This window comes from Branchiostoma lanceolatum, chromosome 18 (genome assembly GCF_035083965.1).
Source record: "Branchiostoma lanceolatum isolate klBraLanc5 chromosome 18, klBraLanc5.hap2, whole genome shotgun sequence".
NCBI lineage: Eukaryota > Metazoa > Chordata > Leptocardii > Amphioxiformes > Branchiostomatidae > Branchiostoma > Branchiostoma lanceolatum.
Window position 1 is genome coordinate 8802828 of NC_089739.1, and position 24853 is coordinate 8827680.

The following is a 24853-nucleotide window of genomic DNA, read 5'->3' on the forward strand; positions in this document are numbered from 1 at the left end:
CCACTCATTGTTTTTTGGGAGCCCATGTTTTTGATTCTCAATGTTGAATCTGTCATTCTAAGCTTACAAAAATACATTTTCATCAGTTTTAGGTCATGCAGTTGACATTTTTTTGGACGGACAGGGTTGAATCTTTTTCCGTCCCAACATGCAAATTCCCGTCCAGTTATTATTTGGGAGCCCTTGTTGTTACTTTTTGTCATCAAATCCGTCATTTCAAGCTTACGAAAATACATTTATTTTTCATCAATTTCATGTCACGAAATTTAGATGTTTTCAAAGGATAGATCAAGTTTTTGGCCGTCCCAAGAAGCAAATTTCTGTCCTGGAACGAGCCCTGGAGACAGTCCTACCATGATATAGAACATACTAGACCTATCCGTCACAGACCCAGCCCAACATGACACAACTGTCCCTGCCACTATTTTAAGAACCAGCTGTTTCATGTGTTCTATGTTTAGCAGTCCCTCCTTCTGCAGTGAGTCATTGTGGTGTCCACGCATGTTGTAGCTGTGAAATCTCCATTTCTTCCATTGAACTGTCATTGCTGATATCATAAGGCTGGTTTTCAGGGGAAAGTCTTTCAGGTTGGGCTTCGTATTTATACTTGTATAGTTTGTAAGTTTGAAGAAATTTTAACTGTAAAATATGTAACTAGATTATATGTGTGACAGTGAACTGTGTATTTGGTACGTTTAATGCTAAAACAAAATACATGGGAGTAATTATGTGAAAATGCGGAATTTTAACAATCCATGTAGTTTATGAATTCATCTAATACATGTGTTGTACATACTGTAGTATTTGTGAAGCTTACGCATTCTATTATGTAGTAGTATAGTATAGTACTATAATAAGTAGCCGATTGAAGGTGGCTTTAGCATGACATTTTGTTTGATATGAATGGGAAGTCATATGTGTCCATTTAGATTTGTTAGTCAGTACTATTACAAGCACTTTATTGAAACATTTTGAGAAGATTTTTTACTGCATAATTTCTATAACATCTTCCAGAATATTTTTCAGTAGTATCTGCTGCTTTAAGAGTGTAGGCTAGTTGGTGGGTTAGTGTTCATCCAGTCTTTCCTTTTACTATTCGTTCTTTTCTTGAACATCTCTATCTTAGACGTATCCTTTGATCTGTTCTTTCACTCACACACTCCTTATTTATCATTCCTCTAGCTACTCTTTCGTTGGCTGCTGTGTATAAGAATTGAAGCTTGTGATTGGTAAACAGCAGTTCGTTGCCATGGAGAACAAAAAGTTGTTACGGATCTCTGAGCGGTTGGAGAAAGTTGCTGTGCAGCTAGAACTGGTGCTCGTTCTCTTCTTTCCTGTCCTGTCCTTTCTAGCCTGGATGCCAGTGTAACAGTGTGGTTCAAGCACCACTTACATGTACTGACCAGTCCAACTGGTCGGACCTTTTAGCCTAGTGGTATGCGTTGGGTTTGTGTGCTGCCAGGACCGGGTTCGATTCCCGGGATCCAGGAGACTGGACTACTCGCCCTGTGCATTTTATGATCAGCCAGGTTCCCACAACGGCCCTGTGAGTGATGGCAAAAGTGACGCACAGGGGTATTGAATTCGGAGATTCCAAAAAATTCACTTACCACTATAGGCTGAAAGGTCTGGACTTGTCTGTAAGTGGCGCTTGAACCACAACGTATCACCAGACCGACCGCACTAGACGATAACCCCTTCGGGCAGGGGAAGTCACATGCCCGCTACCAGAGTTGGCACCCGATCTATAGTATATTATTTATCATGTGATCTTGTGCCAACTGTGGTAGCGAGGGAATATGACTTCCCCGGCCGAAGGGGTTATAACATTAGCGTGTAGCGCGGCGGGTCTGGCATCCAGGCTAATCCTTTCAAACATAGCCCGGAATCCGTCCTATAATTCCTGTCTCCAGTTTGCTCCTCTGATCATTCCCTCCACAAAATAGTCTGGCACCCATGACATCCCTACCCCGTCGCACCCCTATTGAAAAGTTTGGCCATTATGTTATCAATTATTTGAGTATTGAATATCTCTCAGAAGCAGTGTTACGGGGATCAAACTTCCGAATGTCTGTTCAAACCCTAGGCCTGTTACCGTGCCGTTGTAAATAGAGGACTGTGTGACTCAGAGCCAATCAGAGCTCTCGCTTTTGAAGCGAATAGTCAAATGTCAAATGGTTGCCAGACTATTCTGTGTGGAAGTGACCAGAGAAGTGGACTGGAGTTAGAATAGGATGGATTCCAGGCTATATTTCAAACTCCTCTCTTGCATGAAACTTGCCTTGTCTTCTGTCAAGTAATTGGAATGTAAGAGACTGGTGCAAAAGACATGGAAAACGTTTTCTTGCATGCTGAATTGCACTTTTACTTCCTTGGTAATTCTTACATAATATACACATTCAAGTCTTGTTTTGCACCTTTATCACAAGTATATGTAGATATAATTGCCACATATCATTTTAAGCAGTTCTTTTTCTTCCTTAAGCTTGTTTCTTTGAGTTTGAAGAGGACAATCCCCTCTTTTTGCTTGATGTATTTCAGTTCTTCTCCTTTAAATTTCTGCACTGCTTTCTTTAAACACATATGCTGTATTCTACCCTAATTTCTTTTTTTCAACCTTCTTTCCCCTCTGCGCTTTGATTCGCTAGAGTTTTGACGCCATGTTGGACGAAGGCGACATTGACCCGAGAAAGTTCTCCGAGAGCATTAAGGGTAGAAAGAGAGGAAGTCAGATTCCAGTACGTGTTTACAAATTTGAGGTCCCTCCAGGGCTTTCTCCAGCTTTACATTTTTCCCGTCCCACTCATTGTTTGAGAAACTGTCACTGCACGAAATCCAATCTTTAGATTGCGTTTAGATAAGGAAATGGAGATTTTCGCAGTGTTTTTCATCTTTGATGTTAAAACGTAATCTTTAAGCATGCTAGAAATGCACATTTTAAGCTTACAGAAATACATTGTCATCAATTTCATGTCTTGGACAGATGGGGTAAAATTTGTTTCCATCCCAACAAGCAAATTTCCATCCCAGGACAGAGGGACAGGTCCTGGAGACAGCTCTGGTTCCCTCTACTTTATATGCCTGCTTTTTGCAATGCACTTGACTTTTGTGTACTTTTAGAAAGCACTAGACAAAGTAGATCACTTTATCAACTTGCAATCTATCTATATGTTTATCGACCCATTTCATGTATCTGTCTACCTGTATATATGTTGTAACGTCTCATGAAAACACATAGTTAAGATATGGTGCACCCATGCATGGTATTCTATATGGTTTAACGATCGTACATCACTACATGGTACCTAAATTTAAGTTTACCGTTATTATTTTTCGTATATAGCTAGGTTTTAGGTAATTTTTCAATCGTTTCGGAGGATTTGGCGTGTCACTGTCAGGAATGTCGTTACATTAATGAATAGAGGTACGTGCAACAAAGCTACAGAGCAGAAGGTTGCTTTGCTTAATAAGTTATAATGGTCTAAGAGAATTTTTCAAGTTGTCTGAGTTACTTATTTATTAGGAGAGTTCTTTATCATTCAGTATCTAAGAGTTGATATCGATGATTTGATATAAATGGAATACATATGGCTGGGATAGAATCAAAGCACATTAGCACAACATCAGCATTGATATAGAAGATAGGGTATGATGTGTGATACTTTAAGTTGAACATGTAGTATATTTGGAGGTACAACATCTTTTAGATAATTTTTTTTGCACTCTTAGGCTTCAATAGAGTCCATTCCGAGTCACCGCGAGGGTTTTATAATAATATTTGTAATCATTTTGAAAAATGTCTAATAAAAGAATATCTGACTGACAATAGTTCTAAATTTTTCTAAAAGATCAAATACAAAAATATGAATTTATTTGAATTTAATTAGATAATTTAGAAATATTTTGAAAGTAACTGCACAAAAACCTCTTTATTTGTAATAATTTCTAAACATCTATGTGATTATTTACTTTTAGAAATATTAACAGAAAATGGTAGAAAATGGTAGAATGGTGATTGCCCCCATAAATGTAGGTGCTAATCCGCCCCTTCTGTCTGCCTTTATACATCTTCAGACTTCACTGCAGGACACTGCTCGGTCCTTTGTGGAAAGCATTCTTCCCTAAACTTCGTAATGATGTGTGAATTACTTTCTTCCCAGCCCTCTGACCTATTTATAGAGATGTTACAAATAATGGTAGAAAATGGTAAGAAATTGTAAATAATTGTGAATAATGGTAGAATGATGTTACCATTATTTAGAAACCATTGTAAATATCATATTCTACATCATGAATATTTCTTAAGTTGTAGAAAACTTAAGAAATATTTATAAAGTTGAAATCACATTCAAAATATTTCAAAAGTATCAAATCTCTTACACAAATAATAACAATAACTTGAAAATAGTTCTAAATTATGACAATAACAACCCTCGCGGTGTCTTGGAATGGACTCTATTGGTACATTAGAATTAAATTCTGTGACTCGCCATAAACTACATCTAAATGTGACCCAATAAGGTCTCAAAACGTTCTGATTCTCTGATAAAGTCTTAATTTCAAAATCTGATTTAATTAAGGAAATAAGATATGAAAAATGGGGATGCTTTGTTACATCGGTCAAACATGTAAACATTAATTCTGACAGCCTTTTCCTTTCCCTTTACCAAAGTATTGACCATCACTTGAAAGTTCATCTTTGGTGTAAGAACTTGAAAGCCCAATTTTTGTGTTGACAGTTCAACTTTGATTCAGAAAGTATTGACCAGTGTGCTTGTCTCTTTCCTGCAGTTTTACACGATGTCTTCAGACCTAGCTGGTATCGTGAAGCGGTTAGAGGCGGTTACGACCCGACTGGAGGCGGCCGCAGGCACCGGCAGTGGCGGTGGCGGTGCGGATGGTTCGGTAGGGGAGGACACTGGATGTAAGTAACATATCATGTCCAACCAGGACTCAGGTCTTTCCTATACTGTATGCATATTCATCTCTGTGAATCATTAACATTCTAGATTCTAATTTCTATCAATCAATATCATATCTTTTAGTCGAATCCTTCCTTTTTCCCTTCAATACTATCTGTTTCCACCTTTGTTCTTTACTTCTTTTCCATCTTTCCTTCCTTCCTTTCATGCTCTTACCCTGTTCTGAAGTGAAAGCTGGAGTGAAAGAGACGGGGGGTAAAAGTGCCGGTGGAAAGAAGGATGTACAGGTCGTGTTGACACCTCAGGTAGAAAAAGGTAAATGAAGATGTATACATTGTTTTCAGAAACTACAGTAACGAAGCAATGTCACATTCAATGGTTGAAATAATTATCTTGTTATGGCGAAGTCAACACATTCTCCATAGGTTTGAAAAATCCAGGCTGCCTCCCCCCATTATTTCTGAAATGGAATAACCCAAGGCAAGAAGGATTAAATGTAAATAATTACAATTGTCAACAACATCATGAAGAATGTCAGCTGCATAATGTAATGGTAAACTGAACTTTTTGAGAAAAATTGCTCATATTCTGCAGACTTATTGTTACATCATTTGTGAATTAGTAACTGTAGACAAGGAAACTGTCCAGACAGTAATATTTGTCCCCCACTGTTACAGTGGAACGGTCCTGTTGACCTCTACTTGACAACCCTCACTAAACAATAGACGCCTGTAGTTTCCCCTATTATGTCTACGAGATCAAGTGTCAACACCGGGTAAAAAAGCGCTCCTAACTGTAACCGTCTCAAAACCTTTATTTGTGAACAAAACACATTTTTTTTCTTTCTTTGTCTTGCACATGACTGGTTCTACGAGTTGGTGCTTGTAGCAAGGGAAGCAGATATTTGTGTAGGCCCATTTTCTGGGTGTGTTCCTTATTAGTTACACACCACCACACCCATAAAGTGCACAGGGATATCCACAGGCATGGCGTGTTTTAGGTGTTTCTCTCGAGGCAAGAAGGCCAAACAGAAGTATTCTTTTAGCGAAGGAAACGTTGTCAATAGTACTAGTGTGCCTATGCAAAATGGAAGTCCAGCAAGAAGAGTAGAAGTGGAAAAACAGAACGAGAAAGGGACAGAAAGAAGAGAAAAGGCTTGCATTATAGAGGAAGAGGAGGGTAGGAATTATGGAATTTGTATTTTCTGTTTGCTTTTGTCAGTTGACAAACAACCTTGCATTTGTATAAATCTATAATGTAAAGGAATTTTTTTTACTATGATTGTTGTTCATTCCAACATGTTTTATTTAACAAAATTGTACCATTTTGACAAGAGTCAAATTTACTATGCAGAAATGTAATTATAGTAGCTCAGGTGGATGTAGTTTTCTTTGGTTACATGTACGTACAGGAATGACTAAAATGTAATTATTCTGTCTAATGGAAGATGATCTATGTTGGATGAAATTGTCTTAAAAAAGGGACAAAGGTGATGACCTTTGACCTAGCTGCAGGTGTATTCAAATTGTCTGAACAGTTTCTGGATATAATTATATGTACAATTTAAGAAACAAGAATTTTATGGTCTTTCTCAATTTGTATGGTAGTAATTCTCACATGAACATCAAAAATTGAAAAAAATAATTATATGTTTGGGTGAATAGAATGCTTCAAAATGTCCAGCTTTCAGCTTATCCAGTATAGTAGCCAAGTCTTTGCATGAAATTACAATCATGTATACAGACTTATTGTTACAGTATAACTTTATCGCCCATTCATTCTCAACTAGGAAATGTAGTGTAGCTGAAAATTATCTGATATTTTTCTGCTTACTATATTATGAAGACACAAAAGAGAATTCTCCTGGAAATTATAAGTCCAAGTTAAGTGGTCACTACAAAAACCCCAGATATAAAACTACTGAAAACATTTCCTGTTCTATAGTATGTATATTTTGATGACTCTGTTTTTGTGTTTTCCCCCCAGCCCTGGCGCCGTTTGTGCAGGCCTATGATGACATTGTGTCGGGAGTGTTCGCACAGGTGGTGTCGCTCAGTCAGCAGATAGGAGGGGACCTCAGCAAACAGGTAAGCTGTCAATCAATCAATTAATCAATCAATCAATCAATCAATCACAAAGACTTAGACTTTAGAAGCTCCCAGCTCCCACATTGTACAACGCATGAGGCAGAGAGGTCTAACATATTTGTTCTACAACCAGTGTCGTCGCATCCTTCTATCTCAATCAATCAATTGATCAATCGATAGATTGATTGACCGACCGACTGACCAATCAATCAATCAATCAATCAATCAAAGGATCAGTAATAATGTCTGATAATAAAGTCAAGTGAGTGTGGCTTCTGCAAATGCTTATAGTATACCTGTGAATAGATACATGCCTAGAAGTTTAGAAATGTGACAATGTTTTTTTCCCAGGTTGAGATGGTGAAGCTGGCAGTCCAGGCCCAGAGAGAGTTCATTGTGCAGGTCGCCAAGTGTAAAGAACCTAGCCAGGTCAGTGGGTCACAGGTCAAGGGTTCAGGGTCAAAGTTCAGCAAGGCAATCAACATCTATTTGTAAATAATAGATAAAGAGATGAAAAAGAAAAGTCAGAATTTGGCATTTCCAATTTTACTACAGTAACTGCAACCTTACACTGTCAAATATGCATTCTACTTAAGTTGATAAAGGTTAGACATACAGATGACAAGATACACAATACAAAAGTTGCTCAAGAAACCTTATAAGTTTTGTAAAACGGTCAGACATTTTGGAGAGCATCTGCTATCTATCTGGGATTCGAACTCTGGATCTTCTTATGTCACTGATGAAAGATATAGAGGATGGTCCATCTAAAACAATCTGATTGTTTTACAAAAACTTATTCACTTGCTTGAGTAAATTTTGTATTGTTTTCGTGTGTTTTCCTTCTTCTAACAACCTGGGGTGAGTAACCTTCAGAAATAAAGAGTAAGTTACCTGTACATAAGGTGAACAATGAACTCCTTACTCCTTAATGTTAGACACCTTAACCCCAGGTTTTCATAGTCTTAAGTTTCAGAGGTATGTGTGAGTTCTTGTTGACAGTATCTCGAAGAGTCTTGTTGACCAAAGTTGCCCCAGTCTCGGTTGGTGTGGTTTTCAAGACACTGAGAAAGACGAAGGACTTGGGTTTCTTGTTGTATCAACTCCACTTAACATGCCGGGAATACCGGTAAACATGGAATAAAGGCAGTTTTAACCTCCCTGCTTAGTTTAAGAGAAGATGTCATATTTAGAGTGTTGACTGTGGATAAAAGGGTGTGTGGTCTAGTGGTTAGTAAACCAGCTTCTAAACCTGAAGGTCACAAGTTCACAGCCCAGCTATATAACGTCACTCTCATTTCCGTTTTTTTACCTTCGTCAAGAAGCTAGGTTATGTTTTCGGTGCTGTTTGTGTGACTGTTTGTGTGTGTGAACAGCATAATTCGAGAAGCTTTGATATTTTTAGGTAGGGTAGGGGTCCAGAAAATGAAAGTCAAGTTTAAGAATGAGCCTCCTAGCGACTTTCTGCGGTCCTGCAGTGGAACCTCTGGTTTTGATATCTCGTTTATACCTGTTAAGGTTACAATGATGAATACAATGATTTTGGAATGGTCTTCAGTTCTTTCATTGATAGGAAGAATGTCGTTGTTCAAGCATGTATTTGCATGATAAAAGGTAGATAGTATCTTTAATGGGGAGAAAGCTTATCAATTATTGATAAACATGTACTGTACTGTAGCAGGAAACAGACGCCTCCTAGCAGAAAGTGCATGAAATGCACTTACAGTCAAACCTAAAGAGTGGTTATTGTTCTTAAAAGAAACTTGTAGAAAGAAAGTAATGTCACTGATTCCAGGTTAACTTGTTGCGTCAAGAAAGCGTCTATTCTACTTTTTCCCTGGAAACATTTACATTTACATAAGAGTAATATAAGACTGAAGATCTAATGATTGGATAGCGACCCATTAGTGATACAGATCTTGTTCACAGTACAGTGGGAGTGGGGTGTGTGTTTACACTAGATTTCCCCTCCCATTACAAGATAGGTCAGATGTAATGGGTCCTGCTTGATAATGGACCGTGTTATGAACTATCAATATCATTCTGTTTAGCAGGCGGTTGGACACTTGCAAGAAGTCTTAAGCTTTAGATTTCTTGCTGATGTGACCTTGAAATGTTTGCAGTGGTTTTCACGGTTTTTACTGTGACCTCTTACCACAAAATCGTAACACCGTGAAATAGTTATTTTGTATTCTACTGTACAAAGAATTGATTCAACTGCAAAGTTCAAACACTGCCAAGACCTTCTTTTCCTCCTATTGTAAAATTGAGTCCCTGCAAAATTAAATAAATTTACAGAATGTCCACAATGAAGTAAAATTATCTTGGGAACATTGAAAAATTATGAATCAAAATTGAAGACTTCATAAGAGAGAAAGTCTTTTAAATTCATTGAATAAATCTTGGAAAATGCTACCTACACATACTGCTTTATCTGCTTAGCCTTTAGCACTTAAGAGTATGGAAGTTAAACACACACCACTACCAGTGGACCAGCCCCCTGCTGTAGTGCTTGCACAACTGTGTGGCCCAAGGGCTATTGAAATGAAGATGAACACCACCCTTCATGATCATACCACAAAGAAAGGTGTGGAAAGGATTTTAACTCAGATTTAATTCAACTACCTGAACCACACAGGTAGGCATCGCTCCAAATCAGGTGCAGTTACCTGTGATTCTGACAATGTTTACCTGCCCATTATCAGCCATGTTTAGTAATTAAGGAAAGTTTGGCACACGGTTGGGTTGCATCTAGCCTGACACAGGTTAACAAAGCCGTGACTGTATCAAAACATTTTCCCAGCTGGCCTGAACGTGTGTCCCTCTATCTGTCTCTACTGTAAACAAGAACTGTTACAGTAGATCTTGACATGTTCGCAGGGATTTTATTTACAGTTTTTCACAGAGCTCCTGATTCTAATTAGTTGCTAACTGGTGGGCCCCGGTTCAATCCTGGGAAGTGAATCTCGGTCAAGGCTGCACCCATCTTTCAGAATGGACAGAAAATGGAGGTCCTGTGTTTGAGGAGGTGCCTTGAGCAGGTTAAAGTGGAAGGGCTAGCAACCCCTCCCTGTAAAAACATACCCTGCTGCTGAAACAGCAAGGAAACTTGCTGCCCTATGTGCCACTTGACACTACAAAGGTCTGAACGAACGAAAATAATTGGCTCAACGGCAAAAACCTCCTTTCCTCTCATACTGCAAATTAAAATCCTTGCAAAAATAGTGATTGACAGTATCTTGCTGAAACCTGGAGGATGACTGATCAGACTTCAGTTTTTAAGTGCCGGTGTCTGTTTTCTTCTTGTTTTGTAAACAATGATAGTGTCACTTACATGTATTCACAAGAATCTACAATTCAAGAGTGTCCATTCAGTTTTAGATTCTCACAACATTCACTCCAAATATCTTGTGTTAGATATTATAAAATTGTGTAAATGTTGTAAATGGATGAGAATTGGTTACTTAATTTTTTCTGGGCATTGTTATCTTCCGTTCTAAGGACTGTAGCCCATTCCAGTAGCATGCAACTTTTTAGCAAGTAGCAACAGCTGGGAATCTATTGTGTTGCACTGAAAGGCAGTTAGAACCACTGTTTGTCTAGAGGCACAGATTTGTAATCACAAATATGTATACTATAATTCACTTTATCTTCAAGGTAGCAAAATTTCACGGTGTAAGGAAAATGGCCTTTTTTCACTGAACTTTAACTTCACGGCGGCTGCAAGTGATTTACAGTACGATGTATGAAGATCAATCATGAATAATTACAACAGGTTTTTCATGGTGATGATACGTTCACGGTATAGGGGTGACTGTGAAAACTGTGAACATATATATAAAGTTACTGAGTGAAAGAAACAAGAATTACAGTATGTCATGCATGACATCACTTTTAAAGTTACACAATGTAGGTGTGGCCACTGTAGTGTAAGATCCAGCCTCTTGTCAATCATTCTGTAGCCCCGCCCACTAAATTTGTGTTATTAGCACCTCCCCTCTCAGTGTTTAATTACATGCATCACTGCTATCTAACTATCTTACACATTTTGGACTGACAAGTTTCAGAAATTAAACCATGAAAACATTATACCCTTTGCACTTTGGCAAGCAAAGGAATACAGTCTGAGTATTATGAGTTAAATGTTGCATAAAAACAAACAAAAATAAAGTATTTTGAGTCTTACAGAAAAAGGAAAGAAAGGAAGTGTATTGGTACATATATGATATAATTGTAACATTGATATTTGAATTTTGTACCTTATGTTTCCCTTTTCAGGATGTTCTGGTGAAGATGCTTCAGCCGACTGCAGATCAGATAGCAGCTATACAGGTGAGTCAACGGTCATGCTAGAAGAGTAAACAAGCAAACAAACAGTCATGATATAGTACAATAAACTAATACATACATGTTAACAAGCACAAGAAAACCTGGCCCAATTTGGCCTAACACCTCTACAACGACTCACATGCACACATGCCCGAACCTAATACAATAAAATAATGTGTTAAGGTCTCATTCATGAGTTTTTTCGCCCCATAGGCTTACATGTTATAAAACGTGTTTTACATGGGCGCGTTCGTAATGAAGCTATAGGAAGTGCACCAATGTCATTCATTCTCCGTTGAGCACAGTTACCCTAGATCATGTGAAAAAATTGCCAACTACCAGTTGGCATACAATTCCTTTTTCTGGCAAGTACAAACTGCACTTAGCTACACCCCCAAAATAGGCACTTTCCAGTTGAAAGCGCTCGGCCGCATTACCGCCAATGTCGCGCTGTAGACGTCCGACCTCGTGCGCGGCTGCTAAACTTTACCTGTTAATTTCTTCCGTTACAAACAAGCTTTCATCAGTTTGACGCTTGAGATCAGTCGGGCTAGCTAAAAGGAGATTTCCCACTGATATAAACACACGTTCATGCAGCCGTTCATTTTTTGGGGCACGGACTCCTGTAGGGTACCCACTCGGAGTAATGCAGGAATGAGAGCCTAAGAACTGAGAATCCCAACATGAATGCCTTCTCCGTTGCAGAGTTTCCGTGAGAAGAATCGAGCCAGTCAACAGTTCAACCACCTGTCTGCCTTCAGCGAGTCCATCCCTGCGCTGGGCTGGGTCACCATGGTAACGACAAACTACTGTTTTAAATTCCCAACACGTCAAGTAATGTTCAACCTCGCTGGATTTTCAAGCCATTTGCCTTCTTAAGAAATAAACTAACTCACTATATTTAGACCAAGTGTGAGTTTGAAAATTCAATAGGAGGACATTTCGGAAAATCAAGGAGGTTTTGATAGAACCTCCATTGAAAAACTAAACCCACTTTATATAAGGTCAAAGAATGAGCTTGAAAATTCAATGGGAGAGTGGACATTGCTTGTACTGGAAACAATGTTCAAATTTTAATCGTGTTTAGAAGCGGTCAAATCTGTTGTACGATTCTTTTTACATGAGACCCAACCCTTGACAATGAACTCTACAACAACCTTTTCTATCACAGGACCGCTGAACTTTTACAACCACAACTGTCCCAAGGATTCTTCCTTGGTACTTTAATTTGATGCCGTCAGCTTTGTATAAACAGTCGTACAACAAATGTTACAGGACCTTACCTACTATGCACAACGATGAAAGCCTCCTTTCTCTGAACGTGTTTCTTTACCTGTTCTTTCTCATTTTTTTCCAATGTTTCATTGTCTCCTGTTTCTATAACTCCTCTTGGACTCCTCAAGTTTCTCTGTTTCTTGCTCATTTCTGCATTCTTTAATTTGAATTGCTCAGAATTCTCACAGGCATACTAGAATCATAAACTCTTGACTATACAACATTTATATTCTAATTGTTTTAAGATAAGGATCTAGTAGATCTAAGGAGATATTTTAGACATAAGTAAGGGTAAAGAGAAGCAAGGGAAAATAAAAGAACTAGTATCAGATATTAAAATGGGGAAAAAATGGGGGAAAAATTGATAATACAAATTATATTATTTTTTTCTTTTTTAAATACTATATATATTATATATCTATTCAGCATCCTTCCCTTCTTAATAGGCTTATCCTTGACACACTTGTATTTTGGTTATATCATAATTATCTGTTTGAGGGTTAAAGAAAATGTTAGGGCCATGCCTGTGAGACTTCTCTGCGTATTTGCTTTGCTTATTGACTTTGACCTTGATCCTGTGCCATGACCTTGACCTTTTGCCACTGCTTTGTGTTTGATTCCGTCCCTCCTCCATTTTCTCCTGGTTTGTGTCGATGTCGCTAGAAACTCCCTGACAAGTCGGACCCAGCGGTGAGTTGGTGTGGTGTAAAACTAACACTCGCTAGCGATTTCTCCTCGACATGCTACAGCAGTTCTTCTTGTTGACACTTTGTAGAGGCCACACCAATAGACTTGGGTAGACAAATTCACAGCTAAGCGGATCAAAAAAGTTACTTGCATTACAAGGGAATGTACATCGTTTTCGCCAACATTCGAAAATGTTTGAATGTACAGTGTACTAGATCATCTGATCATGAATGCATCCAAGGTAGATGACTGTATACCTAGTGCTAGGTATACTTAATATATACAGTCATGTACATTGGATGCATTCAGATGTTCGCACTTTAATGTAAAATATGTGTTCAAATATTTGCAAAAATGACATACCCTCCTGTGTTGTAAGCTGTGTTTTTTTTATTCTCAAAGGTGTGAGCTCTTCGAGATAATTTGAGATTCACGTTTCTTGGAGTTAAAAAGTACTGGAAATTTATCAATATAAAGCAGAAGCATAGCAGAAGAAAAGTTGCACACAAAAACTGTCTGCACTAAGGTACAGACTTTCCCCACAGACACTCAGTTGAATCACTTTTGTCTTTGTCCTTTTGCTAGTTATAAATTCAAATAATTGGCTGAGAATCAGAGGAATAAATTAGTGTGGCCAGGTCTTCTAGAGTCCAGCTACTGCAGGCTTGCTGTGTTCGTTTTTTTCCAGCATGTGTTGCTCTGTTACTGTTGCAAAGGTCTTGCATCTATTAGTAATTAACAGTTACCAAGTGTAACAATGTCTTATCTGACATGTCCACATACAACACACCACCGCATGTTGCCTTGACTTGTTTGCTAGATACAAATAGAAAGATGTTACACACTTTGTCAGAATATGTTTGTTTTGAAATGAAGATCATGTAAGGTAAGCCATACCACTGATGAATTTGTTTCAAAATGTAAAAATTATGACATTATGTTGTTTTTCTAATATATCAAGACCAACATTTTTTGTTATACGTATTTGACAAATCGTAGGACATTCTAACATGTTTAGCTGTTCTTTCACGAGATCAATTCATCTTTCCTTGTGATCGAAAGATATGAGAAATGTGTATTGATTGGACTGTTACAACTAAAAGGATGTATCCCGTAGTGCATAGTTTGAATTTCGTCTTTTCCATCCCTTGGCAGAACCCAAAACCGGCGCCGTACGTGAAGGAAATGAGGGATGCTGGGATGTTCTACACCAACAGGGTCCTCAAGGACTTCAAAGAAAAGTAAGCACTGGCTTAGCAGCCTCACAGTTGAGCTTTAAATAAGTCAGTAACTGGGATACCCCGGTTAAAATCCTGGCCGGGAAGGTCATCTCGGCTGGGGCTGCACCCGTCTTTTGGAAGGGACATAAAATGGGGGACCTATGTTTGAGGAAGTGCATCGAACATGTTAAACTGAGGCTGGGGTAGGGCTAGCAACCCCTCCCTGTAAAAATATACCCCTCTACAGAAACAGTAAGGAAACTTGCTGACCTACATTGTATGTGCCACTAAACGATTTTTGCGATACTACACCGATACTGGGTACACATCTCTATACCCTGTCTATTTACCCCCTGTAAAATTTCTTCGCTTAAACGTCAAGACAGCTTCTTGGGATGCATCAAAGAAGTGTTGACAGATTACAGACTACCACCCTAGAGTTGTGAACTGAAATTCCTCTGAAGATGATTATCATTTCTGTTGACCCCAAAACACATCACTCTGAGTCTGACAGGTCCTTTGTTGTTAGGCTGTCATTAACTGAGCCCCCCTCCCCAGGTCATCCCTAATTAAGACTGAGCATGATTAGTGACACAAGACACTTCTGTCATTAAGGAAAGTAAGCTACATGTCATTACAACTTAAGTGTCTGTTAAAGTGACTGTAAGATCTGTAGTAACCGTACCTTGTATAATCTGGCTTAACATTTTCATCGGGTGATCTGTAAAAATTGTGTGATATCTAGAGAACACTAGGCATTCTACAGTCACTGCTGAAAATGTAGTTTAGAGCTCCAAGGCTCAACAGCAGATTGATTTTCTTGCTGACTGTGATGGCCATTAAGAGTGGATGTACATTGTACATCCACTGTTAAGATAGACTGTGGTGATCATTTTGTAATTACTGTAAAAGACATTACCTACCATGTCTGCATTCTATCACAAGCCATTGGCTTTCTAAAGAAAAATTGACTAATGAATTGAAGCCTAAAATGATGAAATAAAGAGGAAAACTCCTGCATTTTCACAAAGTCTCTGACAAATAAATGATAAAATGATGGACGAACGGACTACTAAGTATCTAATACCAGCTCAGAAAAGAACAAGAAATAGTCATGCCTTCAAGTTCCAGAGTTATCAAGGATTAATAATGTCAGGCGTTCAAAAGTTTTTTCCAGAACTATCATAGACTGAACATGTTGCCATTAAGTACAGTATAGGAGCATCCTCATTAGATAGCTTTAAAGAACGCTTGCATTTAGATGTGCAAAGGTTAGCTGTGCTTGATCGTTCAGAGTAACATGATCAGCTACCTCGCGCTGTATGCCTGCGAAACTGGTGTGTTATGCCGAAGGTATACAGATGCAGATACCAAAGAATCTCGTCTTTCTATCCATTCGTCCTAAGGTGAAATAATTATAAGTCATATGTATTAACACCTGGACAATGTACAGTTTCTTATCAAGGATAATCTTGTCTTCCAGGGATTAAGACTATGGTTTACACCGTCTTAGGATTCTCTGAGAAGATATCTTTGTAGATAATCACAGAAAGGGCATGATGTATCGAAAGCAACTTAGCCTGGAGCAAGACTTGAATGGATTTTCAAATGACTAGTCTTGTTTTGTGGTTAGTTAGCCTGGGGAGTATCATATTGTCTTATGTGGTGGTGGAATGTAATGAAGTCCTATATAATTATACTTCTTAACTCTTTTGTGTGTGGGTCTTAAGAGCATCACACTTTTCCTTTGTGTACATGTGACAGAATCTTTAAGAAATAATTGCAGTTGATAGTGTATTTGATTGTAAAATGAATATTCTTTAGTTCAGGACTTTAGAGTGGTAATGTTGCACATCTAACACTGTGCACTTGTAATTTACACTTGCAGTCGCTTTAACTGTAATCTGTTGTATGCAAACAGGAAGAAGTTTAAAAGATTTTTCTCGTCCCCTCATCGATCATTGCAGTGTGAGGCCTGGTTAAAAGTTGCAGTTGTCAAAATAACCTAGTCTAGAGTAATGTACAACAGTTTTGCCTCCAATCTACAGAGCAATTTTATCAAATAGAATAAAGTCTACTTTCTATCTCGTAAGTCAATTAGGTAGTGTGCACTGTATAGACTTTTTAAGGTTTCTTATCAAAGATAATCTTGTCTTACAGAGATTAAGATAATGATCCACATCGTCTTTGAATTCTTTGTGAAGACATCTTTGTCGATAATCACAGGAAAGGCATAATGTATAATCGTGTTAGCCTGGAGTAAGATTTTAATTCAAAGGATGTTGGAATGACTTGCATTTTGCTTTGAGTCCAGATAGCAGAGTGGGGCCTGAGGAAAAACCTATTGTTTTAGGAGGATTCGGTATTTCACTTATTTCCACCTTTTTTGTGAAAGTCAGGTGGGGTGAATGAACTACTTAGTATTCAGTTTGGTTAAGCATTTCTGGTTTCTTCTAAGCCAAGGATTAAGATATCATTCTTAATGTCTTAATCTTAGCTGCGATACTGACTAAGAATCTTCTTCAAAGAATCCTAGGCATTTATCTTAAGCCTGGAAGGAAATAATTATACAAGATTTTTTAACGACTGCATTGGTTGACTACTAAAGGGATACTTCTTAAATGTCAGGTATACAAAGAACAGGAATGAAGGCCTCATAATTAGCAGGCATTTGTAGGTCTCACATGACTATGAATCAGTACAGATTCTACACAATGAATTGATGCTTTAAATGTCTCCATTCTGGAGTAAGTCTCATGATAATTATAGCATCAAAGATTAAAAGGAACTGAAAAAAGTTCGTTTTTCTTATAGAATGCAAATATTATGTACTGAAGGAACACAACAACAAAAGAATGACAGCCCCAATACCTTAAGGTTGAAAAAAAGAACTAAAGAAAGGATTAAATCAAACTTTGATGTTTGTATTCTGTTTTTTATTTTTTTTGTGATTGAAGGCATATATCATTTGCTCATATTTTGTACAACTACTAGTACTTTGTACAATTTACAGTGTGGCCGAAAAGTTTTTTCTTTTTCAAAATGGACGAAAATTGATGCGCTTTTGGATGTCATCTATATAATCGAATCAACATGGCCTAAGTGGTAAAGAAATCCGTATAGAGTTTAGTTGATGTAGCAGAACAAAACTAACTCCATCTAATGATAGTCTTCAAAAGATCTGCTTACAAATAGCACTTAACAAAACAAAAGGGTCTGGAACAGGGCATGTACATTGTACATTGTACATTGTATTGTACAATGATTGTGTTGTAATGGAGCGAAATCATGTGGACACATTTGTAATGACTAGTCTGTACTGGGATATCATTAAGCCACAATACAAGACTGGTTTGACAGGGATTGGACACAAAACAATCTCTGGAAAGGAAAAAGCTTCCAAACCACTGCAGAAGAAAAATTGTCCTCATTGTTTGACATCAGATTCTACTAAATGTATTCTTATTCATTACTTCCAATTATACCAAGTAGAGAAGGCTACATGATTGAAAACAACCCTGGCCAAACTGTTGTCTAATGTAGCATTAATGCCGCACTACGCCCTCTGTAGCGGAGCACATTGGGCATTAATGCTGGATTCCATCTGCTCCCTTTAGAACAATATCAATTCAATTGAAATTTTCCTGAAAAGCTCTTCAAAATGAAAATTTGAAAACAGGCTTTTCAGACCTATTCATTGAAAGTTCAAGTATTGCTTTCATGTTTTTCCATTGTGTGTTTTTCATAAAATTCATGCGAATGTTAAGGCACCCTAGATCGTTGTACAGGACTGGTGTGACTGTATCTTAATCCCTGAAAAGGTCTGATGCATCTTGAATCTTAAGAGTTCTATACATGTGTGTCTTCCTGGAGAGGTGTTGTGTTTGATCTGATTGTCCTGCCGTTGCAGAGACAACCGGCATGTTGAGTGGGCCAAAGCCTGGGTCTCGACGTTGATGGAGCTTCATGATTACGTCAAGCAACACCACACCACTGGGCTGTCCTGGAACAAGGCGGTAAGGATCAGAATCTCAATATGAATATGTTTTCTGAAAAAAAAGGAGAAAAACTGGGGAAAAAAATGTATCGCAACAACTCTGCTGTATAACAATGTTTTCTGAATTTGTCTTTTAACTGTCATGAGTTTGGATAGCTCTGCTTTACTATCATGGTTTTCATTACCGGGGTTTTATAATTGTTATTTTGCAATATTTGTAGTTGAACAGAAGATCAGGTAATTTTGAGTCACAGTACTGCAGTGCCACCTAGCAATGTAAGCTGTAACTGCAGGTTTATTTTGCCTGCAAGATCTAGATGTTTCATTTCCAGTAGAAGTCTATACCTTGAAACTTCATCCCTGTGTACATCAATTTCCTTTACTTTAAGTGTGAAGATCTCACTAATAGTATAAAAAGCATGTATGTCTTGTTCAAGCATTACATATTTCTTAATTCTCCATCATATAATTATATGATGGAGAATGGCACCTGACATTAGTAAAGTTGTGTGAATCTACAAAACATTTTTTGTTCTGTTTTTTTCTCCAGGGGGCTCAGGCAACAGGAGCAGCCCCTGCCCCCAAAGGTTCCACCAAAGGTGCAGCACCCCCTCCCCCACCCCCTGGCCCCCCTCCTCCTCCCCCACCCCCTCCCGCCATAGACCTCACCTCAGGGGGTGGGGACGAGATGTCCGCAGCCAAGTCGGCGCTGTTTGCTGACCTCAACAAGGGAACGGACATCACCAAAGGTTAGGATCGTCCAGTGTTCTAGCCAGCACCCGTCATTCAATCATTTGACGGAATTTTGTTGCATATGATAGAGACTTTTTTATAGGATCTACCATTCCGTCAATTTGGACGAACAAAAATCCATGAGTAAAGATCTAGAAATGTCCAAAATTGAATAAATAGATAGAAGTTTGTACAAGGTGACAGAAAAAAGAACTCCTTGTAGGATCTTTCCGTTAATGGGAATTGGGATAATGTAAAAAGATCTAGCTAGAACCCTGGGATTGTCACAAAATTGTATTGCTCATGACAGACAGGAATTCTGTCATCTGGCAACTATATCAGTTGTATTTCATTTGTTTCATATATACACATCTTCAAGGTCAGTTTTAAAGTACTTTTTCTTCGCAGCCAGGGAATCTAGTAAACAAAGCTACTGGTTTGCAGATAGAGACATGAATAGAGATGTACCCGGTAATTACATGTATTAGTTTTGTTTGGCATAGAAATGCTCGTCTTATTCTGTCTATAATGAGTTTAATGTTGACACCATTGTTTCATACTGTTTTACTGAATACAGGAATCAAGTGAAACCAGGGGTACCTGAAAAACAGGCTTGCCTGAGTGTATTTTCCCTGTATAGACAAATGAAATTATGAAACTTGTTGGCTGTGATACCATGTTTTATCGCTTCAATTCTTCTTACATGCTTTATGGGCTTTAAATTTGAAAATGTAGGTATCTTGTTTTTTTTTGCCCACCTTGTTTTTTTTCGGCCGCGTGCATTAATTTTGGAGTCTGCAGAGGATGTCATCCATAAAATTTACTTGCTGTGGCCTAATTGGCTGATGCTCGTCAATAACCCATGCTGCTGATGTTGTAACTGCATAACAGCGGAATGCAGGCTTGTGATTGGTCCACACAGTCTGGTTATATGCGATAATTTACATTCATTCATCCAACAAATTTTCAAGGACTTCCACTGACCGTCTTAATTTTCCACTTAAACCAATAGGTCTGAAGAAGGTGACATCGGACATGCAGACGCACAAGAACCCCAACCTGCGGCAGACGGGCCCCGTCGCCCCCGCCGCCTACAAACCCGGCTCCGGCCCCAAACCGTACTCCAAGCCCACCACAACAACCACCGGGCCGCCCAAGCTTGGAGTGGAGGGAGGGAAGAAGTGGATAGTGGTAAGAAGGAAGTCAAGCTTTAGGCAAGATTAATGTCTAAATCCTGCATGTTATACTAACACCCCTTTTCACTACAGGCTGTGACTGCTGACCGACCAAACTATAGACGAATTTAGATTTGTTGATTAGTTATTTTTTGGGGTCTTGTTTGTTTTGTTGCCTTCTAAATGATACTTTTACCCCGTTGCATGATATGCCAGTTATATTATGACATCAAGAGTGTCACGAATCCAATTTTAGTTGCTCATCAATTGCTTTCTAGTGGAAAGGGGGCCATTATAGGAAGGATTCGTGCCTTGCTTGATGTTACTAAATACTTCATGAAGTTGTAACACTTACATTGTATATAAAGTTTAACAAACCATATAATATGTTGAAATGTATAGAATGTAGCATGTTTGAATGAATAAGCCACCTCACAGTTCTGAGTGCACATGGGCAATGTGATGCAGTGTGGTCTAAGGTGAAAGTTTAAGGCCGCTAACTTACCAACAGTCCTTTGTCTTGACATGCTGGCCACTAAGGTATCGTTTTTGGCTCATCAGGAGCCTTAACCTCTGACCTTATCCACAATCCTTTACACAGTGTGAGGTGGGTTGTAAAACTGGTAGTTACCATTTGCATGCTAGTTAGGTAACATTTGCAGTGTCACTGTAATTTGTGCTGTAACATACCTTACATCCTTTAGTCCTTAAGCTTTCTTTCCTTCCTTTTATTCTAATCCATGTTCTTGTTCCCTCTATATTTCAAATCCCTTTCTCTCACCTGCCCCCTTCTTCCTCTCTTTCTATGCCTTTCTCAATTCTCAAGTCTAACTGCATCCAGTGTTTGTTACTCTAAACCTCAGCCAACTCACTTGGCCATACTTTCATTCCCTTCCAATTATCCCTCCCAAACCCTTCTCTCCATCTATCCTTTCAAACTCCCTTGTTCAGTCCAGTGACCCAACCCCCCTCCCCCATCCTGACCATATACATATAGATGTTTGTGCATGTTGACATGCCTAACTGCATCCAGTGTTTGTTACTTTTTACTTGAAATCTCAGCCTGCAAAGGAGCACCCTCCTCTGCTTGAACTGAATGGCAAGAAGTGGAATGTGGTATGTACAGCTGAAAAGGCGGTTTTGCTCAACTCTAACTGCAACGTAAAACTAGTAGAGAAAGTTGTGTGAATTGTATAATGCTTTCCTTATTTCCGTAGCTAGATTGGTTACTCTAATGAAAATTCATCTGTGATGGTAGTTGACATGATTACAAAGAAACATGTACGCTGTTTCCGTACTAAAAGTACAGCAGTTACGAACAAGCTTTCGATCAGTACCTTGATCCCTCTCTATAGTTCACACCTCTGTTGAAGGCATCCAGACCATTTTATGAGGCTTGAAATTTGAATTAAAAAAGCTCAAATTTCTAGTCATGCCTACATATAGTAAGTTTCAATTACACTGTACCATTACATATCGACATTAAAGGAGCAAAGATACGATGTCGATGTGTGGTGAGAACTGATAGAAAATCCAAGCCCTATAATAGACTGATCCTGACTGTCCACCACAATTACCGGTTTTGAGCACTCTTGTTAAGAAATCCGCACGCAAATGTGGTAAACAGTGGCATTGAATGTCAATTTCATAAAGATTACAGCAATTAGAATATTTCCAGTTTTCAAGCCTCATAAATGCTCTGGGTCAGTGTCGCAGTGTGGCTCTTTATGGAAGTTTATGTCTGACTCTGTGTCTTTTCACAAAGAACATTTTTGGCTGCATTGCTTTAAACAGAGTCACTGACGAAAAGTAGTGGATGCTACTTGAAACGTCTGACCGTTTCCAAAATCATATCCAGTTGCTTGAATGAGTAACTGTTATTTGGTGTGTTGCTTTAAATTTTTAGGTTACATGTAGGTGCATCAGTGCACCTATCCCCAAAAATGAATTTGAGCCCTGCTTGACTTTGATAATTTTGAGACATTGTCATTGTTGACATTGTGGTAACTTGTGTGCAGGAGTATTTCAAGGATAGGAAGGACCTGGTGATCAGCGAGGCCAACATGAAGCAGACTGTGTACGTCTACAAGTGTGAAAACATCACACTGCAGATCAAGGGCAAGGTCAACTCCATCACATTAGGTACGGAGACATTCAAGGCCATATCAATTCAGAGTTCTGGTATAATATAAAACCTGGTTCTTCAATTTTTCCCTTTAGTCATTGATGAAAGATAGCGGATGCTTCCAAATTTTATCCAGTTGCTTTTAGTAACTGTCATTTGGCGTGTCTTACTACCTGGATGCCTAACCTCCATTGACGTATTCAAAGACATGGCATTATGGACATCTTCTGCTCCGAGTTGAGAAGAGTGTTATAAACTTAAGGCATGTTTTTTAAGTTGGCTGATTTCTCTCAGTTCTTCTTAACAACCTCTCCCTGTAGAAATATACCCTGCCACGGAAACAGCAAGGAAACCTGCTGCCCTATGTGCCACTAGGCACTACAAGGGTCTGAACGAACAAAGAAACAAACATATCGAGACTACACTGCCAACTGGATTTGGGGTTAAACGGACGTTTTAGGGATCCTCACTTAAAATGGGGTGTGAAAATGAGGCAAACGTCACTCTTTTTAACCCACTTTTCACTCCTTGGGTCCAGGTAAAATGGGATAAGGACCCCCAAAACGTCCGTTTAAGCCCAAATTTAGTTGGTAGTGTTACCCTGCTTGCCCTACTGACTCAGCTCAATTATGTTTGTCCCACAGACAGCTGTAAGAAGGTGGCTCTTGTGTTCCATGATGTCATCGCTGCTGTGGACTTCATCAACTGTCAGCGTATACAGGCACAGGTAGGTCAAGGTTAGATACTTACCAGTAGGTATCACTTTGAAATCCATATTGCTACTTGTGACATTGTTTAGTTTAGCAGGGACTTAATTTTGATGTAGGAGGGAAAAGGGAAGTTTTGCTGTGTACAATTCTGTAAAATGAATTAAAACAGTAGTCAAACAATAAAAACGCATATTTGCTGCATCCCAATCTCGCAGTGGAGGGGTCACTTCCTAAAACTGAAAAAAAGACCAAAAACATTGGAAACATTTCAAGTTTGACAGTACTTTTCATGCCGAACGATATGTGTAGTACATTTGTACATGATATATTGTAAAGCATACAGTTTTAGTTTTTTTGTGTGTGATGTCGCAAAAACTAGGACATAAAACCTCAAACATGTCCAAATATACAGTACACACAATCTTGGGTTCTTTTTCACCTGTTTTCTCCCCATGACTCTAACCCACATAGGTGACCGGTAAGACGCCAATCTTTAACGTGGACAAGACAGACGGGTGTCAGATATACCTGAGTAAGACGTCGCTGGACACGGAAGTCGTCGGCGCAAAGTACTCGGAACTCAACATCCTGGTTCCCGACGATGACGGGGAGTTTGTGAGTTTGAATCTTGGATACTTGTTAAATTTATTATTAGTTTATCTGATTTGATTTATTTGGCTGTAAAAAAAATAAAGACATACAGCCAGGGCTACCAAACTTGGTTGAGGCTGTTATAAAGGGCTAGCCCTGATTTGATTGGATTCCCCCATAGAATATTTGTTTTTCCATTTCAGACTGAATTCGCCATCGCTGAGCAGTTCAAGACGGTTTGGGACCCAAAAACAAAGAAGATGAACACTTTTCCCACCGAGGTCGTAGGTTAAGAGAACCCCGTAACCCCCAATCACACCCTCAAATATACAGCTTAACTAGATACATGCTTCTTTTTCATCGGTATATTTGCATACAAAATATCATAATTTACTTTAATAGGGTAAAAATTTTGATTCTCTGTTGTCCAAAGTAGTCAGCATGTCAGTAGATTTTTACAATTCAGACAACACATTACACTTTCAGTGTATTATTTTACTTGTGTAATGTTGTTTTGAGCTACAGTAGTAGTCAAGAAAATTGTACTACATTGATAGAGGCTATCAAAGAATACGGAAAAGTTGGATCTCTGAGGGATGGAATGCAGGAATAACATGAAAATTTAAGGCTTTTTGTTACCACGAATGTATGGATCATAGCAGAATATGCTAACTGGATGACCGTCTTAGAATGATACATTTCCACAAATTAAAACTACTTTCTCACCTCAAAACGATGTTTGTTGCAGTTGATTTTATAGCCAGTATTATAACTAAATATACATGTAGTACATTATTTTTTTTGTATGATATGTGTGTTACAGACTACAGTAATGTTACATGTATCATCATTCAGTTTTCAATAGACCAATCCTGACTGCCCATCGCAATTAGCACTTCAACCAATGATACCTTAGCAATTAGTGGTTTGACCAATGAGAGAGTGGCTGCATGTCCATCAAACAATATACTGATCCTGACTGTCGATCGCAACTAGCATTTCA

General features: G+C 38.6%; 1 protein-coding gene across 7 annotated transcripts; it reads left to right on the forward strand.

The window, feature by feature from the left end:
• Positions 1 to 472: 472 nt before the first annotated feature.
• Positions 473 to 24583, forward strand: LOC136423751 (adenylyl cyclase-associated protein 1-like). 7 transcript variants are annotated; one of them, XM_066412022.1, is made up of 19 exons: positions 474 to 587; positions 1183 to 1315; positions 2649 to 2738; positions 4792 to 4924; positions 5151 to 5237; positions 6909 to 7009; positions 7361 to 7438; positions 11288 to 11341; positions 12044 to 12133; positions 13277 to 13303; positions 14456 to 14541; positions 18431 to 18536; positions 19068 to 19266; positions 20262 to 20440; positions 21487 to 21540; positions 22443 to 22566; positions 23194 to 23276; positions 23731 to 23874; positions 24054 to 24583. In XM_066412022.1, the coding sequence occupies exons 2-19, from the start codon at positions 1250 to 1252 to the stop codon at positions 24141 to 24143; spliced, it is 1791 nt and encodes a 596-aa protein (XP_066268119.1). In that variant the 5' UTR covers positions 474 to 587; positions 1183 to 1249; the 3' UTR covers positions 24144 to 24583. The 7 variants fall into 7 exon arrangements, with proteins under 7 accessions (XP_066268121.1, XP_066268119.1, XP_066268120.1 ...); XM_066412024.1 differs by lacking the exon at positions 21487 to 21540 and having other exon boundaries at positions 473 to 587; XM_066412023.1 differs by lacking the exon at positions 13277 to 13303 and having other exon boundaries at positions 475 to 587.
• Positions 24584 to 24853: the final 270 nt, after the last annotated feature.